Source organism: Thalassophryne amazonica, chromosome 11 (genome assembly GCF_902500255.1).
Source record: "Thalassophryne amazonica chromosome 11, fThaAma1.1, whole genome shotgun sequence".
Taxonomy (NCBI): Eukaryota; Metazoa; Chordata; class Actinopteri; order Batrachoidiformes; family Batrachoididae; genus Thalassophryne; species Thalassophryne amazonica.
In genome coordinates this window covers 46,679,817-46,696,373 of record NC_047113.1, presented here as the reverse complement: position 1 = coordinate 46,696,373, position 16,557 = coordinate 46,679,817, and the positions used below count along the sequence as shown (strand labels likewise).

General features: G+C 44.3%; 1 protein-coding gene across 2 annotated transcripts in view; it reads right to left on the bottom strand.

Moving 5' to 3' along the window:
* Positions 1-16,557, bottom strand: part of anxa6 (annexin A6) — a 68,936-nt gene that overhangs the window by 28,009 nt on the left and 24,370 nt on the right. For both annotated transcript variants that reach the window (XM_034181496.1, XM_034181497.1), the window contains exon 2: positions 10,915-10,964. In XM_034181496.1, the coding sequence (XP_034037387.1) occupies positions 10,915-10,917 (3 nt within the window). In that variant the 5' untranslated portion in view covers positions 10,918-10,964. The remainder of the gene's footprint in view (positions 1-10,914; positions 10,965-16,557) is intronic.

Sequence of the window (16,557 nt, the reverse complement as noted above, 5' to 3'; positions counted from 1 at the left end):
TTTTACATGTAATTTAACCAAAGGATTCATTGACTAATCACAAAATAATCAAAGGATTAATAAAAAAAAATGTCATAATTACAACAATAATCATTAGTTGCAGCCCTACTCAATAGATTTACCACATGGTGCCATACTTAAAATAATATATTTATTATTTCTTATTGATTGAAATGAAGACATATTCAGTGACTTGGAAATGTTCATGTACAGTAGTGTTCAGAATAATAGTAGTGCTATGTGACTAAAAAGATAAATCCAGGTTTTGAGTATATTTCTTATTGTTACATGGGAAACAAGGTACCAGCAGATTCAGTAGATTCTCACAAATCCAACAAGACCAAGCATTCATGATATGCACACTCTTAAGGCTGTGAAATTGGGCTATTAGTAAAAAAAGTAGAAAAGGGGGTGTTCACAATATAAGTATCATCTGCTGTTGACGCTACAAACTCAAAACTATTATGTTCAAACTGCTTTTTTTAGCAATCCTGTGAATCATTAAACTAGTATTTAGTTGTATAACCACAGTTTTTCATGATTTCTTCACATCTGCGAGGCATTCATTTTGTTGGTTTGGAACCAAGATTTTGCTCATTTACTAGTGTGCTTGGGGTCATTGTCTTGTTGAAACACCCATTTCAAGGGCATGTCCGCTTCAGCATAAGGCAACATGACCTCTTCAAGTATTTTGATATATCCAAACTGATCCATGATACCTGGTATGCGATATATAGACCCAACACCATAGTAGGAGAAACATGCCCATATCATGATGCTTGCATCACCATGCTTCACTGTCTTCACTGTGAACTGTGGCTTGAATTCAGAGTTTGGGGGTCGTCTCACAAACTGTCTGCGGCCCTTGGACCCAAAAAAGAACCATTTTACTCTCATCAGTCCACAAAATATTCCTCCATTTTTCTTTAGGCCAGCTGATGTGTTCTTTGGCAAATTGTAACCTCTTCTGCACATGTCTTTTATTTAACAGAGGGACTTTGCGGGGGATTCTTGCAAATAAATTAGCTTCACACAGGTCTCTTCTAACTGTCACAGCACTTACAGGTAACTCCAGACTGTCTTTGATCATCCTGGAGCTGAGCAATGGGTGAGCCTTTGCCATTCTGGTTATTCTTCTATCCATTTTGATGGTTGTTTTCCATTTTCTTCCACGTGTTTGTTTGTTTTTTGTCCATTTTAAAGCATTAGAGATCATTGTAAATGAACAGCCTATAATTTTTTGCACCTGCGTATAAGTTTTCCCCTCTCCAATCAACTTTTTAATCAAACTACGCTGTTCTTCTAAACAATATCTTGAACGTCCCATTTTCTTCAGCCTTTCAAAGAGAAAAGCATGTTCAACAGGTGCTGGCTTCATCCTTAAATAGGGGACACCTGATTCACACCTGTTTGTTCCACAAAATTGACGAACTCACTGACTGAATGCCACACTACTATTATTGTGAACACCCCCTTTTCTACTTTTTCTTACTAATAGCCCAATTTCATAGCCTTAAGAGTGTGCATATCATGAATGCTTGGTCTTGTTGGATTTGTGAGAATCTACTGAATCTACTGGTACCTTGTTTCCCATGTAACAATAAGAAATACACTCAAAACCTGGATTAATCTTTTTAGTCACACAGCAATACTATTATTCTGAACACTACTGTATGCATCCCACGATGTGTGTAAAGAAAACTGGCTGTAAAAATGATAATTTTGTTGTGTTCTGTTAAAATGTGCCTATACTTAATAAATCCTGTTTTGTAAATAGGATTATAATATAGAGATGTGATTTCTGATGCGATGAGAGTTCAAAGGGCATCATTTTAGACATTTCAACATTAACTCTTTTTTATGGCATAATAATATTTCAGTATGTAAAAAAAACCCAAGGGTTCCCAAACATTTGCATGTCAGTGTAAATTGGTCAGATTTTAAGATAGATGAAAATGCAGTCATTGTTAACCAAGGCCAAAATATGTGTATCGGTTATTGCAAAAACTTACTGCCAGGGTCTTCAAATTCCAGTGGTGGGCACAGTTTCGATAATCCACTAACCACTAATTAGCAAAGCTAATTTTTTGCTAGCGGATTAGCTTTTCAGCTAACTTTGAAAACCATCAGCGGACCAATTAGGTTCCGCGAAATTCAGTTCCACTAACTTTCAGTCTGCTAACATTTTTTTTGCTGGCATAGTGAGTAAAGTAAAGAGTAAAGCTGAACGGTGAAAAACATTTGTTAACTCTAAAATCATACACATTAGTGCCCATCTGTTAAGTGTTTTGCAGCAGTCACGCAGCTGTGAGAAGTTGAGCTCAACCCTACCCCAGCAGTATGAGCCTGGCTGCCAGGTTGCTACAAAAAAGTAGTCATTTGCATTCAACCTACAGTGCCCCAAACATGTGGCAGAATACATCAAAAGGAAGGCAGTTTTCACTTATGGTTTGATTTAAAAACAAAACTAATTCCAGACAGTTTATCGACATTAACGTCAACTCTTTACAAAGTAAAAACATCACACATATCTTTTAGTTTTAAAGTAACGCACTAATTCTGAAGGTTTGAGCATTAACAGAAACAGATGCCAAAAGGCATTATGGGAAAATGAGCCTCCTCTCATCACTGGTTGGTTGGTTTATTTATTTTTTAAAAACCACTATACACATTACTGTAACATGTGTGTTGGTTTTTACAATAAATGTGTATTTGAAAATATGTAATTTTTTCATTTGTAAACAAAAAAAAAAGGCATTTGCAAAACTTAAAATTTTGTTTGTTAAGTGTGACTCTGCACAAACTGACCGTATGATTGTTGGTCGCTATTCACACTTCCATCCAGTGGATGGCAGTGTTCTATGCATTTAACACAGACAAAATGCAGTTATGCAGAGGAAGCGGTTATCAAAGCTAACTTTTTGGTTAGCTGTGCCTACCACTGTCAAATTCACAGGGAACATTCTTGGGACATGGACCTTGGACAAGTTCAAAGATGGCTAACCTTGACCTATTCTAAGGGGTCAAAAGTCACATTCTTTCTACACACTCTTTCATTGATTACATGCTCACATTTTAGCATTGTGTTATATTTACTTATTATTTTATATCATGTATCCTCCCACTGTTTTTTTTAATCCAAGATGTACTTTAATGAATCAGCAGTGCCACCTGTACTTCAACTCAGTTAAAGACAAACCACTGTTGGGCCTTGCAGACGTCTGTGCTCTGTGAGTGCACTCTAGTTTTTACATTTGTTCCATTTGACCTTTTAGTGGGGAGCAGCACGCCCCTGCAGGGTGAAGACTCCCATGAATGCAGCTCACTACTGGCACCTGTTTCACTGCCTCCTCAGCGTGGGACAAGCACCATATGGTGCGTGCGTATGTCCATGCATGGATGATGTGCATGTGTGTAGTGGCGGGACACGCAACAGGGGGTTAGATTGCACAAAAACACGTCACCCTTTGCTATGCAACAGTTCATAAACCCTGAGACGTGTCAAGAGTTTGCATTTAAGCGTTGCATGCAGATTCTGTTATAAAAAAGTGAAATCTGTAGCTTCATCCTGTGGAGTGTTGGTATTGTGTTCCTGATAAATTCAGTGCTGCATTTTCTGTGGAGCAAAATTTGGCTTCGGCACAGAAAGCTCAAACTGCAGCTGCTGCCTTAAAAGATCAGTGCTGCATTGAGGCAGACGGCTAGTCTGGGCTCTGCAGCCTGCACATGCTCTGCCCCTGTGCTTCAGTTCAGCGACCAGCACTCATCACGACAGCTGGAGAGCTTCCACATATAGTAATGCAAACACAAATACAGGTCCATAGCAACAGGCTTCCCAATCAAATTATGTTATTTTTTATAGTTAGTATGCCTGGATTTTAAGAACAGAATTTAAAACATGCTCAGAAATAACAGTGTAATAGTAGAATGAACCAATTTTGTATCATCAGAATACTTAATAACATGTACAAACAGGGGAGGTGATGGTCTAGTGGTTAAGGCACTGGGTTTAAGACCAGAAGATCCTCGGTTCAAATCCCAGCCTGACTGGAAAATCACTAAGGGCCCTTGGACAAGGTCTTTAATCCCCTATTGCTCCTGGTGTTTAGTGAGCACCTTGTATGGCAGCACCCTCACATCGGGGTGAATGTGAGGCATTATTGTAAAGCTCTTTGAGCGTCTGATCCAGATGGAAAAGAGCTGTATAAATGCAGTCCATTTACCATTTACAACGTTACTGAATAGCAACAACATAATAAACATTTTCATATTGTGAAATAAAAATATAACGCAATGTTTAAGCATTGTCTTCAGTGCAGAAGGTTCCGGGTTCAAATCCCACCCCTGCCACATTTCTCCATGTAATGTGGAGTTGCGTCAGGAAGGGCATCCGGCGTAAAACCTGTGCCAATTCAACATGCAGATCCACCTTGGATTTGCTGTGGCGCAGTGTTGTATAGTAACGAAGTAAAAATACTTCACTACTGTACTTAAGTACATTTTGGGAGACTTTGTACTTTACTTGAGTTTTTTAATTCAGCTTACTTTCACTTTTACTTCACTACATTTCCGACCTTAATTGCATACTTCTACTCCGATACATTTTCTATGCGCCATGCCGTTACTCGTTACAAAAAAAAAAAACACACACACACACACACGAAAAAAGTCGTGTTTTCACCCAGAGACACCACTGATTACTAGTGACTGCAACGAAGTCAGGCCGATTTGTCATGAGGCATGTCCGGTAGGCTTTTTTGCAGTTGTGCACTTGTTTGTCAGGAAAATGATAATTTCTCTACATTCATTACAGACCTGCAGCGGGTCTGTAATCAACTTTTCTGCAGCGCGGCTTTGCTTTGAACGTTGAACCAATCGAAGCAGTGATTCGCAGATCGAAGCAGTGCTTCAAGCTATGATTTGTGGATTGTTTTATTTCCCTTTAACCTAATTTTTCCCTGCGAAAACCCTGAAGAGCATATGTCTGTGAGTAATATTTAATATTTTTATGTTAAACCGACCTGTTATGGTCTTCTGAAACAGTTGATAGATGTATTTTATAACTTAAAAATGGGACCGATGCTAACGCGGTTAGCATGTCTATGGCGTTTTCAATGTTAAAGTTAGCATTAAGCTGTTCGCATCAGCACGTTTGTGTTGATTTGTTTTCTGTATAATTAATGGCTCAGCGTTCGTTGTCGTAAAAGAGTCAAATTGTAATTTTTTAAATTTATTTTTATTCATATATTATAGCAACAACAATAATAGTCTACATAATATACAATAATAGTCAATAATAATAGACTAATAATGTTACAATACAATTTTAGAGAAAAAGACAAAAAGAACCTAATGAAACAAAACGCAACAGAAAAGATAAAACCATGTAACAATGAAAATAAATAAATACATATAGAAATAATTGTTTCCTGTAGAGCCCGACTGATATGGATTTTTTTGAGGCCAATGCTGATTACGATATTTGGATGAAAAAAATGCCGATAATCGATAAATCGGCTGATTTGCTGATAGCCGATAAATCAGCCAATTTTTTTTTTTTTATGAATAAAATGTTCTTTTTTGGACCCTTAACAAAAAAGGTATGAGCTAAAAGCTAAAGCTTTGTCCTCATATTGATTAACTTTATAACAGAGAAGAATTTTCAAGTTCAAAAAATGCAAAAATGCAACTGGAGCAGTTAGGGAGGCTATTAAAACGGGCCAACTAGTAAGATATCACTCCGGAAAATGATCTTTGCCATATCACGTGAGGTAAATCTGCCCTACGGTTGGATTTTGGAAAACCATGTGACGGAGAACCAATTCCGATTGGACACTCACATTGTGCACGTCATCACACATCTTCTATGAGGAGTATCAAGATGGCTGCCGGTGGATCGAAAGTCCACGGAGTGAACTTTTTAGCAAAAAAAAAAAAAAGAGTAAGTTTCTATCTTATATTATTAAAAAGTTATTTAGAATTTAGTAAAACTTGGTCCCGGCCGTCGTATACGAGCGTCGGCCCCAGAGGGTTAATGGCGAACGGCAGTAATTCCCAGAACCCTTCCGGCTGACCAGTGAATCTGAATGTTTCAACCTCTTAGCAGTAAATGAAAGTTTTTCATGCTAGAAATAAGGTCTACACAACGTGGGCTTAATAAAAAGCGTGACCGACGCAATGAAGCACATTTGACACATTACTACATAAAGTGAGTTAATCAAACTTAGTTGAACTGAAACAGGAGAAATGTGGGGTGAATGTAATCGCAAAGTTATTACAAACAACATCCTTATAAACTTACTTGTATGCTTTTGTCAGCCAATTAGTGCAGTGTGACGGCGAACTACGGGGGCCGGTGATGAACACATTTAAGCAGGGGTGTAAGCAGCTCTCAGCTGAATGGAGTCAGAGCTCCATCTACTGGACAAACGGTGCAAGGACATTATTTCACAAACATTATTTCAGTAACTGTTCTGTTTATGAGAAATTATCGGCGTTCTATCGGCAAACTTTTGGCCGATAGTGAGTACTTTGAAAAAGGCTTATATCGGCCGATAATATCGGCCAGCTGATATATTGGTCGGGCTCTAGTTTCCTGTGAACACCTAGTGAGTAGCCTACTCTCGTTTAGGTTTTGAAACCTTGTTTCTGAAGTGTTTTTGTATGATGTGCACAATTTTCAGTATTTGACCAATACGACCAGTCATTTACAAGCCTAGATAAACTTTATATAAAAAATCAGTCCGTTTTTGATTATTAACATTTACTTGTACTTTTACTTTCAATACTTGAGTACATTTAGTTGTATATACTTGTCATACTTAAGTACAATAAATACTAGATACTTTAAGACTTTTACTTGAGTAGCATTTCAATCAGTGACTTGAACTTCTACCAAAGTAATTTTTTAAATGGGTATCTGTACTTTTACTTAAGTGTGATTTTCCAGTACTTTATACAACACTGCTGTGGCAACCCCGAGTGCAAACAGGGAGCAGCCAAAGGGATATATATATATATATATATATATATATATATATACACACCACACACACACCCACACGTATTGTATTTACATTAATTATTAATAACTAATTGTCTTACAATTTATACATGTTCAATAAAGCCTCTCTGTTAATCAATCAATCACAATATTTATGTTTATGAGCTTTTGACAACAGCGGAAGTTAGCTTTGAGTTAGCGGAAATTAGCATGCACACTGAATGTATTGTAAATGACTCCAGAGATGTTATCAGGTTACAAAAACAGTGTTTTTAATTTTGGAAGTGTTTATTTCTCCCTAGCCTTTACATAATATATGAAAGAGGTTATATTTACACACAAAAGAAAGTGTTTGCAGTTAGCCTGTGATGTCTTGTAAATCCCTTCAGAGGTGTTATTAGGTTCCAAAGACAATGCTTTCAGTTTTGGAAGTGTTTATTTCTCACTAGCTTTACAGAATATATGATTAACATGTATATAAGCACATAAGTGAAGCGGTTTTACAGAGACCTGCAACTGACATCATGATGTCAGAATGAATGTGACTTTTTAACCTCTTAAAATACCTCTTACAATAGGTCAAGGTTAGCGACCTTTGAACTTGTCCAAGGTTTGTGTCCCAAGAATGTTCCCTGTGAATATGAAGACTCATAGAACTGGACTTATGCTGAGCAAAAACGGACAGACGGACGCAAATTCTTCATAATACCCGATGGCTATATTTGATGGGCTTGGGTAATAAAAAACAGACATATAATATACATGTGATACAATTACTTGCATCCTAGATTAATTTACAGTACGTTGCGAATTTCACAGCTAGTTTTATTTCACATTTACACATATAATAATGGTAAACCTTCAATACCCAACAATGGTAGATTACACAATACATGGTATTCACACATTACCGGAATGGGTTGAAAGAACTACAAAGAGCATAAATGTAAGGGCCCCTTCACACATAGTGCAAATTTGGTCGATTTGCACATAAAGTGTGCATGAAGCAGGAATCGTGTGCAAAACGTGTAAAATCGTAGCTGCCTTGTACACCTGTTGCTACAACTATTTGCACACACCAGCGGCTGAAAGACATCAATCCCTCTCGCGGCAGGTGTCGGCGAAATTCCAGGTGACACACAAACACCGCTCGTTTGGCAGTTAGAAAATGTGTGGCAATTTGCACTATTAACACAACAACAGTCAGCAGACAACCACTGTCATACTGGCAGTGAAATTTGTCTAAGTGCCCCATGAGTGTGGCTTTGGTGTGTGCACTACACTGACAGGGGGTGTGGTCGCCGACAGAAGCGGCTGTGGAGATCTGCTGACCTGGACATCCCAGCTGGACAACACATACTGTGTTTGGATGGACATGGACTAACAACTGCATACTGTGACGCGCGTATGTCTGCTTGCTGTCATCACGTGGACATAAATTAAATCATATATCGCTGTGGTGACGGGCTGCAGTGAGTGAGCGTGTGCACGGTGTGGGCATTGACAGGCTGTCCCCAGGCTGAAACGGACCGTCAGATCAGAACACACAGTGGGTGATCTGTCACACCACCCACGTGAGCTCTGTTCCACATGACATGCCGTCTGTCCTGCAGCGCAGAACCCACAAGATACATGTGTCGTGCGGCTGGCTGGATGCACCAGACCAGTAGATGTGGACATGAGAAGAATGAAATGCTTCATCATTCATGTCATTTCATGACTGTATGCCTGTGACCATGGGTCATCTACAGAGGAACAGATGCATCATACTTGTATTGCCTGCTTGATAAGCGGTATTCAATAAAATGCGGTGTTTTTATATGGTGTGCGGTTCTATTTATTTATTTATTTTAAATACGTCCATGTCCTTCCTGATATGAGGCAGTTTCCCACAACTTTTACAGGACACTGATAGTAGCTCAGTGGTAAAGTTTCTGACTAGTAATAACAACTTTTGGCGTGGGTTTGATTCCCGTGGGTGGCATGTAATTTTTTTTGATGTGAAAAGCTGCTGTCTTCCCACGTGCACAAAACCGTCGCAGCATGTATTTTTTTAAGTTTTAATTTATTTTTTCTTCACAACAGCTGTGCGAACACTGCACAGCTGGTGGCACTGTGTTCCCGCTTGCACGAACCATCGCACCATCATCGTGCACACCTGCCCATCAGCGTGATGTTTCTTGGTTCGCTCATATGGGCTGCTCTGACAGGTGTCGCCCTGAGTTGTACATATTTGCACTATGTGTGAAGGGGCCCTAAAGGAAAACCAGAAGCTGCAGCTTTTATACGTAGGCAAGTATAATATTTCATTTCATGTCAGCTTAAATTTTATATATGATGACTCAAACTCTGTGACTCACTGACTGTGTATCACTGCTTTTATGTACTTGGGTGACTGTTTTAGAAGACTGTGAATTATTAATATGACATGTTGGTATGGTGAAACAAACAGTGAAAATTATTATGCTGTATTTTTCTGTGTAAATCCTGTTGTTGATTATGTATGACCCACTGATATTCAAAGAAATTTAACTAGACCAACTTATCATTTCTAATGATCTGACAATTCTAATTCATACTAATACTACATTGATTTTGTTTTTATGCTTACTGTTCGGCATGTAGATGAACCTCGGGCCTTTATTTATTCATAATAAATAAAGGGTGGTCATGCTTATTCTCCAGCAATTGCTTGATTGGAGTGCCACATCTCATGGCCATTTGATTTCATCATTCATTGTGACTTTAGATGCTTCACTGCACAGGAAACCTCTGGACAAATTTGTTTTGTTATTACTGCTCAGAAATTGCATAATTGGAATACTGTATCTTATGGCTAATTTATTTCATGGTAATTGTGATTTTATGCAACTGCATGATTGTGTAATGGCACTTGCATTGGTAATTAACTAAATATGGAGATGCAGATGTCTGCAAAACAATGTTCCATGCACAGATCTGTGCAAATGTGCCAGACATGATTGTCATAACATCACTGGATGCAAAACTTTAGATAATGACGACAGTGAAGAAGATTCTGATGAGGACGGCAATGATGGTGAAATGGAGTGACTGGGTCACCTTTTTTTCAGCAATTTATTTAATAATAAATTCATAATACTGATGAAAGTACTTTTCAAAAGTCAATGCATGCTTTGTTGTGTTATTGTTTTGATTTTTTTAAATAACATATACTTGATGCATGTTGACATTTTGGACCAGCGGTTCTCACTAATGCTCAAAATTCACATTTGTGAAAAAAGGGTATGTTGTTTGGGGTACCATAGGCTTTCACAACATTTTTGCACCCATCCTAGATGTAAGTCATGGTCTCAAAAATCCATAGGGATATTGATTACATGGCCCATGGTCTACTGGACATAATCTACTTGTTGCTAGTGCAGGGTAACATGTTTGAGAACCCTTATTTTTGTGAATTGCGGGGGAGGGTGGTCATGCTTATTGATTATCACAAGAGAAGCTAAGCAAGCAAAACCAGCAACACCCACCATGACATTATGCAATCTGCAACCTCACCAGTAGATGGCAATAAATCCTACATACTGTTGTTTTAAATCCGACCCTTAAAATTCAGGGCTGCTAATATTATTGATCAGGACTGCTAATAAATCCTTCAATCATTCTGTAAAGATAAGTTGCCTTTGGATAGATGCTCTCAGGCGTGTCCACTGTGAGGTAGCAGCGACACCCTACACTGTTGCCTTTACAAAAGCGAGGACTCACATGGTGGCAGGTGTCAGCAAATTAATGTTTAGCTTTCATTTGACCTCAGTTTGTCAGCACCTCTTTCAGCTAAACGCAAAACCATCCGTGCTGGTTAGACAGACAATATGAGAGCGAGCTGCATAATCTAATCTACATTATACTGACATTATGTTCTGTCCACTTACCATGTCTATGTTTGGTCTTCTGTGCTCACACGATTCAGTGGCTTCAGACCCTACAGGGAGAGAGAGAGAGAGACTGACTGACTGACTGACGTAAGATGAGATAGCAATGCTGCAAAACTGTTGTGGTAGAACGCTCCTCCAGTGTTATCATGCATACAGTAAGTGTTGCAAAATGCGAACAAGACCACAGCATGACAGCACACAAGAAGGAAATGTGTCTGTGTGTGTGTGTGTGTATTTGAGTATAAACACACAATGTTTTGTTGATTAATCGTGTTCTGATTTCTTATTATCCTCTGTGCATTTAGCAGAGCAAAAAATAGAATTAATGGAGCCAGTCAGTCATGTACCACCTGGTAAAACTGAAAATTCACCTTTGAGGTTTTGGGTTCTGATAGATAAAAGGGCGAGGACCAGTAAACCTCCTTTACGGGACCATGTTGTCACCTTTTAACATTTACAATGATCATAACATAAAATAAAAATCAAAAGGCTAACAAGTTGCTTATGGAACACTGTTGCTAACTGCAGGGTCCTGGTGGCCACAAGAGGCCACTGTTTCTTGTATGTTGTGAAAAGATCAATGTTATGGGTAGGATACTAAGGATCGGTTTTTGAGGACCTGAGGTCCGAGTTTCCTGCTATGTAATGTAGCAGGTAGCTCTTGATTTTAATGTTAAATTATTGGGTCTCTTTTATCTTAGTGGCACTTTTCTGCTCCTTGGCTGTCTACGGGACAGAGTGTTGTGTGGGCCGCTGAAGAGGAGGTACTGCTGGCCCACCACCACCAGAGGGCGCCCTGCCTGGAGTGCGGGCTCCAGGCACCGGAGGGCGCTGCCGCCTCACAGGAGCAGCCAGGGTGACAGCTGTCACCCATCACCTGAGACAGCTGATATCAATCAACAGGGAGGTATATCAGCAGGACGGCATCTCCACCTCATTGCCGAGCTATCGCTCTACTAAGGAGGTAACGTACTCAGCCGATGTGTTCTTGACGATAATACTTTGTTGCTTGTGTGTTGGATAGCAGATAGTGAGTAGTACAGCGGGAGATTGTTTTGGACTTCTTGGATAAGTACTCACACTCCTGCACTCACCAGTATTTTCCTGACAAGAGGTGGAGGTGGTGTTCCCACCCTGTGTGTTGCTGGGTGCAGCCGCACCCACACCTGACTGTTTCTGTTCCTTGCCAGCAGTACCGGATCCGACGAGCGGAGGCAGTGGCCACCTGGGGTTCGGGACTTGGCGGCTCCAGTATCCCGGGGTTCGGTGGCAGAGGAGATCGGGGTGGTTCCGGTTCGACTCGGACAGACGTCTCCTATCGTCGAGCCTGCCCACACGACACCATTGGAATTCGGTTACTGCTGTATTTGTAATCTGTTGTGTTTGTTGTGTGTGATTTCACAACAGTAAACTTTGTGATTTGACTTTCTCCATTGTCCGTTCATTTGCGCCCCCTGTTGTGGGTCCGTGTCCTACACTTTCCCAACAGGAATCTCGGCCAACGTCATGGATCCCGAGGGGGCGTCAACCGGCTGTGAACGGCAATGGAGAGAACAGGACGTGCAGCGTCCGCAGGAGGGTAATCGGTGAGTTGCAGTGGATCCTCACCGCTTTCACGACTAGATTTATGACCGAGCAGAACGTCCCCTGAACCGCAGGGTGGAGGCTCTCGCCGCGCAGGTGGAAGCGCGCCCTCCGGCGCCCGCTGCGGCTCTCCCTCCCGCTCGACCCTGTGATAACAGCGATGTTCCACTGGTCGTTCAACGACCCCCACCCACCTTCCCCTGAATGCTTACATAAGCCCTCCAGAGCCGTACGGAGGCTGTGTGGAGACGTGCGCAGATTTTTTTATGCAGTGCTCGCCTCGTCTTCGCACAGCGTCCCGTCATTGTACGCGAACTGATGCTAGCAAAGTAGCTTATGTAATAAACCTTCTTCGCGGTGAGGCACGCGCTTGGCTACAGCGCTCTGGGAGCAGAATTCACGGCTCCTTCTGAACATATGATGGGTTTGTAAGGGAGCTCAGAACCGTGTTCGATCACCCCAATAGAGGCAGAAACCGCTTCAACCGTGCTACTTGTCAATGAGACAGGGGCGTCAGAGTGCAGCTGCCTATGCAGTCGACTTCCGCATCGCGGCTGCGAGGGTCCGGTGGAATAGCACTGCACCTCCGCGCCGCCTTTGTAAACGGACTGACCTTTGGTTCTTAAGGAGCACCTGGTGGCTAAGGACGAACCGCGGGATTTAGATGGGTCATCGATCTTGTCATAAGGTTAACAACCGGTTAGAAGAACGTCGGCGGAGGAACGGACGAAGGGCGTGGCCGGGCACGCCGCCGTCCCGCTCCCTTCCGGTTCGCCGCGCTCCGCCTTCCCCACGCTCCACGGCCCTGCGCTCGTGGGGCCACAGCTCCCCCTGCTGACGAAGCTATGGACACGAGTAGGGCCACATTTAGGGCACCAGATGCACAGAGGGAGACGGGCCCACGGAGCTTGTTTTATTTGTGGTTCAATAGAGCACCATGTGAGAGACTGCCCCGAGCGGTTAAACTCCAACCGCCCGCCCCTAGAGACTGGGCTAGGGGTGGGCCGAGACATTCACGTGGGACCACACCCACATTGCCACACGACTCCCAGTTACGATCCTTTATGAGGACTCAACCCTGAAGGCCCAGCACTGGTGGACACGGGGCCTCTGAGGGGAATCTGTTGGACAGGCAGATGGGCCAGGGAGATAGGGCTCCCCCTGGTGGCGCTTACCTCGCCTGTACAGGTTCGGGCACTAGATGGCTCCTACTCCCTCCGATCACGCATAAGACACCACCTGTAACTCTGGTGGTGTCAGGAAATCACCGGGAGGTGATCGAGTTTTTTGTGACTCAGGCCACCTCCCGTGTGGTTTTAGGGTTTCCCTGGATGTTGAAGCACAATCCCCGGATTGATTGGCCGTCCGGGGTAGTGGTTCAGTGGAGCGAGACCTGCCATCGGGTGTGTCTAGGTTCCTCGGTTCCTCCCGGCTCCCGAGCTAAGGAGGAGGTCAGAGTCCCGCCCAATCTGGGGACGGTGCCGGTGGAGTACCACGACCTTGTCGACGTGTTCAGCAAGGATCTGGCTCTCACTCTTCCCCCCCACCGTCCGTATGATTGTGCCATTCATTTGGTTCCGGGCAGTGAGTTCCCCGTCCAGTAGGCTGTACAACCTCTCACGGCCTGAGCGCGAATCAATGGAGACCTACATCTGGGACTCGTTAGCTGCCGGGTTGATCCGGAATTCCACCTCCCCGATGGGCGCAGGTTTCTTTTTTGTGGGTAAAAAAGACGGCGGACTTCGTCCATGCATTGATATAGGGGCTGAACGAGATCACGGTTCGCAACCGATACCCGTTGCCCCTGTTGGATTCAGTGTTCACACCCCTGCATGGAGCCCAAATTTTTCACCAAGCTCGATCTTAGAAATGCGTACCACCTGGTTCGGTATCGGAAGGGAGACGAGTGGGAAGACGGCATTTAACACCCCGTTAGGTCACTTTGAGTACCTGGTCATGCCGTTCGGTCTCACAAACGCTCCCGCGACTTTCCAAGCGTTGGTTAATGATGTCTTGCGGGATTTCCTGCACCGGTTCGTCTTCGTATATCTAGACGATATACTCATCTTTTCTCCGGACCCTGAGACCCATGTCCAGCATGTACGTCAGGTCCTGCAGCGGTTGTTGGAGAACCGGCTGTTTGTGAAGGGCGAGAAGTGTGAGTTCCACCGCACGTCTTTGTCCTTCCTGGGGTTCATCATCTCCTCCAACTCCGTCGCTCCTGATCCGGCCAAGGTTGCGGCGGTGGTGAGAGGACTGGCCCCAACCCCACGAGCCGTAGGAAGTTGCAACAGTTCCTAGGCTTTGCTAATTTCTACAGGAGGTTCATTAAGGGCTACAGTCAGGTAGTTAGCCCCCTGACAGCCCTGACCTCGCCAAAAGTTCCCTTCACCTGGTCGGATCGTTGCGATGCCACGTTCAAGGAGTTGAAACGGCGCTTCTCGTCTGCACCGTTCTGGTGCAGCCGGATCCTAGTCGCCAGTTAGTGGTTGAGTGGACGCCTCGGACTCAGGGATAGGAGCCGTGCTGTCCCAGAGCGGGAAGACCGATAAGGTCCTTCACCTGTGTGCCTATTTTTCCCACAGGTTGACCCCAGCCGAACAGAACTATGACGTCAGCAATCGAGAGCTCCTTGCGGTGAAAGAGGCTCTTGAGGAGTGGAGACATCTGTTGGAGGGAACGTCTGTGCCATTCACGGTTTTCACTGACCACCGGAACCTGGAGTATATCAGGACCGCCAAGCGGCTGAATCCCAGGCAAGCCCGCTGGTCATTGTTCTTCGGCCGTTTTGACTTCCGGATCACCTACCGTCCCGGGACCAAAAATCAAAGATCGGATGCTTTGTCCCGGGTACATGAAGATGAAGTCAGAACGGAGTCGTCGGATCCCCCGGATCCCATCATCCCGGAGTCCACTATCGTGGCCGCCCTCACCTGGGACGTGGAGAAGACCGTCCGGGAGGCCCTGACACGAGACCCGGACCCCGGAAACGGACCGAAGAACAAAACTCTACGTCCCACCAGAAGCTAGGGCTGCAGTCCTGGACTTCTGTCACGTGTTCTAAGCTCTCCTGTCACCTGGGGTGCGATAGAACCGTGGCAGTCGTCGGCAGCGCTTCTGGTGGGCGTCCCTGGAGGCCGACGTCCGGGGTTACATCCAGGCTGTACCACCTGCGCCAGGGGCAAGGCCGACCACCGCAGGACATCGGGATTGCTAACAGCCGCTGCCCGTGCCTCATCGCCCCCTGGTCTCACATCGGCCCTGGATTTTGTCACGGGCCTTCCGCCGTCCCAGGAACACCGTCATCCTCACGATAGTGGACCGATTCTCCAAGGCGCCCACTTCGTGCCCTCCCGAAGCTACCAACGGCCCAGGAGACAGCGGACCTCTGGTCCACCACGTCGTCCGTCTGCATGGGATACCATCAGACGTCGTCTCCGATCGCGGTCCCCAGTTCTCCTCGCACGTCTGGAGGAGCTTCTGCCGGGAACTGGGGGCCACGGTCAGTCTCTCGTCCGGGTATCACCCCCAGACCAACGGGCAAGCAGAACGGGCCAACCAAGAGATGGAGCAGACCCTACGTTGTGTGACAGCCGCGCACCTGACGGCCTGGAGTACCCACCTGGCCTGGATCGAGTACGCCCACAACAGTCAAGTATCATCAGCCACCGGCCTCTCCCCTTTTGAGGTGTGTTTGGGGTATCAGCCCCCGTTGTTTCCGGTGGTTGAGGGAGAGGTCGGTGTGCCCTCGGTCCAGGCCCACCTACGGAAGTGCCGTCGGGTGTGGCGTGCCGCCCGTTCTGCTTTGTTGAAGGCCCGGACGAGGGCGAAGACCCATGCAGACCGGCGGCGGACCCCGGCTCTACGTATCGTCCTGGGCAGGAAGTGTGGTTGTCCACCAAGGACATTCCCCTCACAAGTGGATCCCCGAAACTACAGGCACGATACATTGGGCCGTTTAAAATTCTCAAGGTCATCAATCCCGCCGCAGTGAGGCTTCAGCTTCCGGCCTCATGCGGATTCATCCAGTATTCCATGTTTCCAGAATCAAACCTC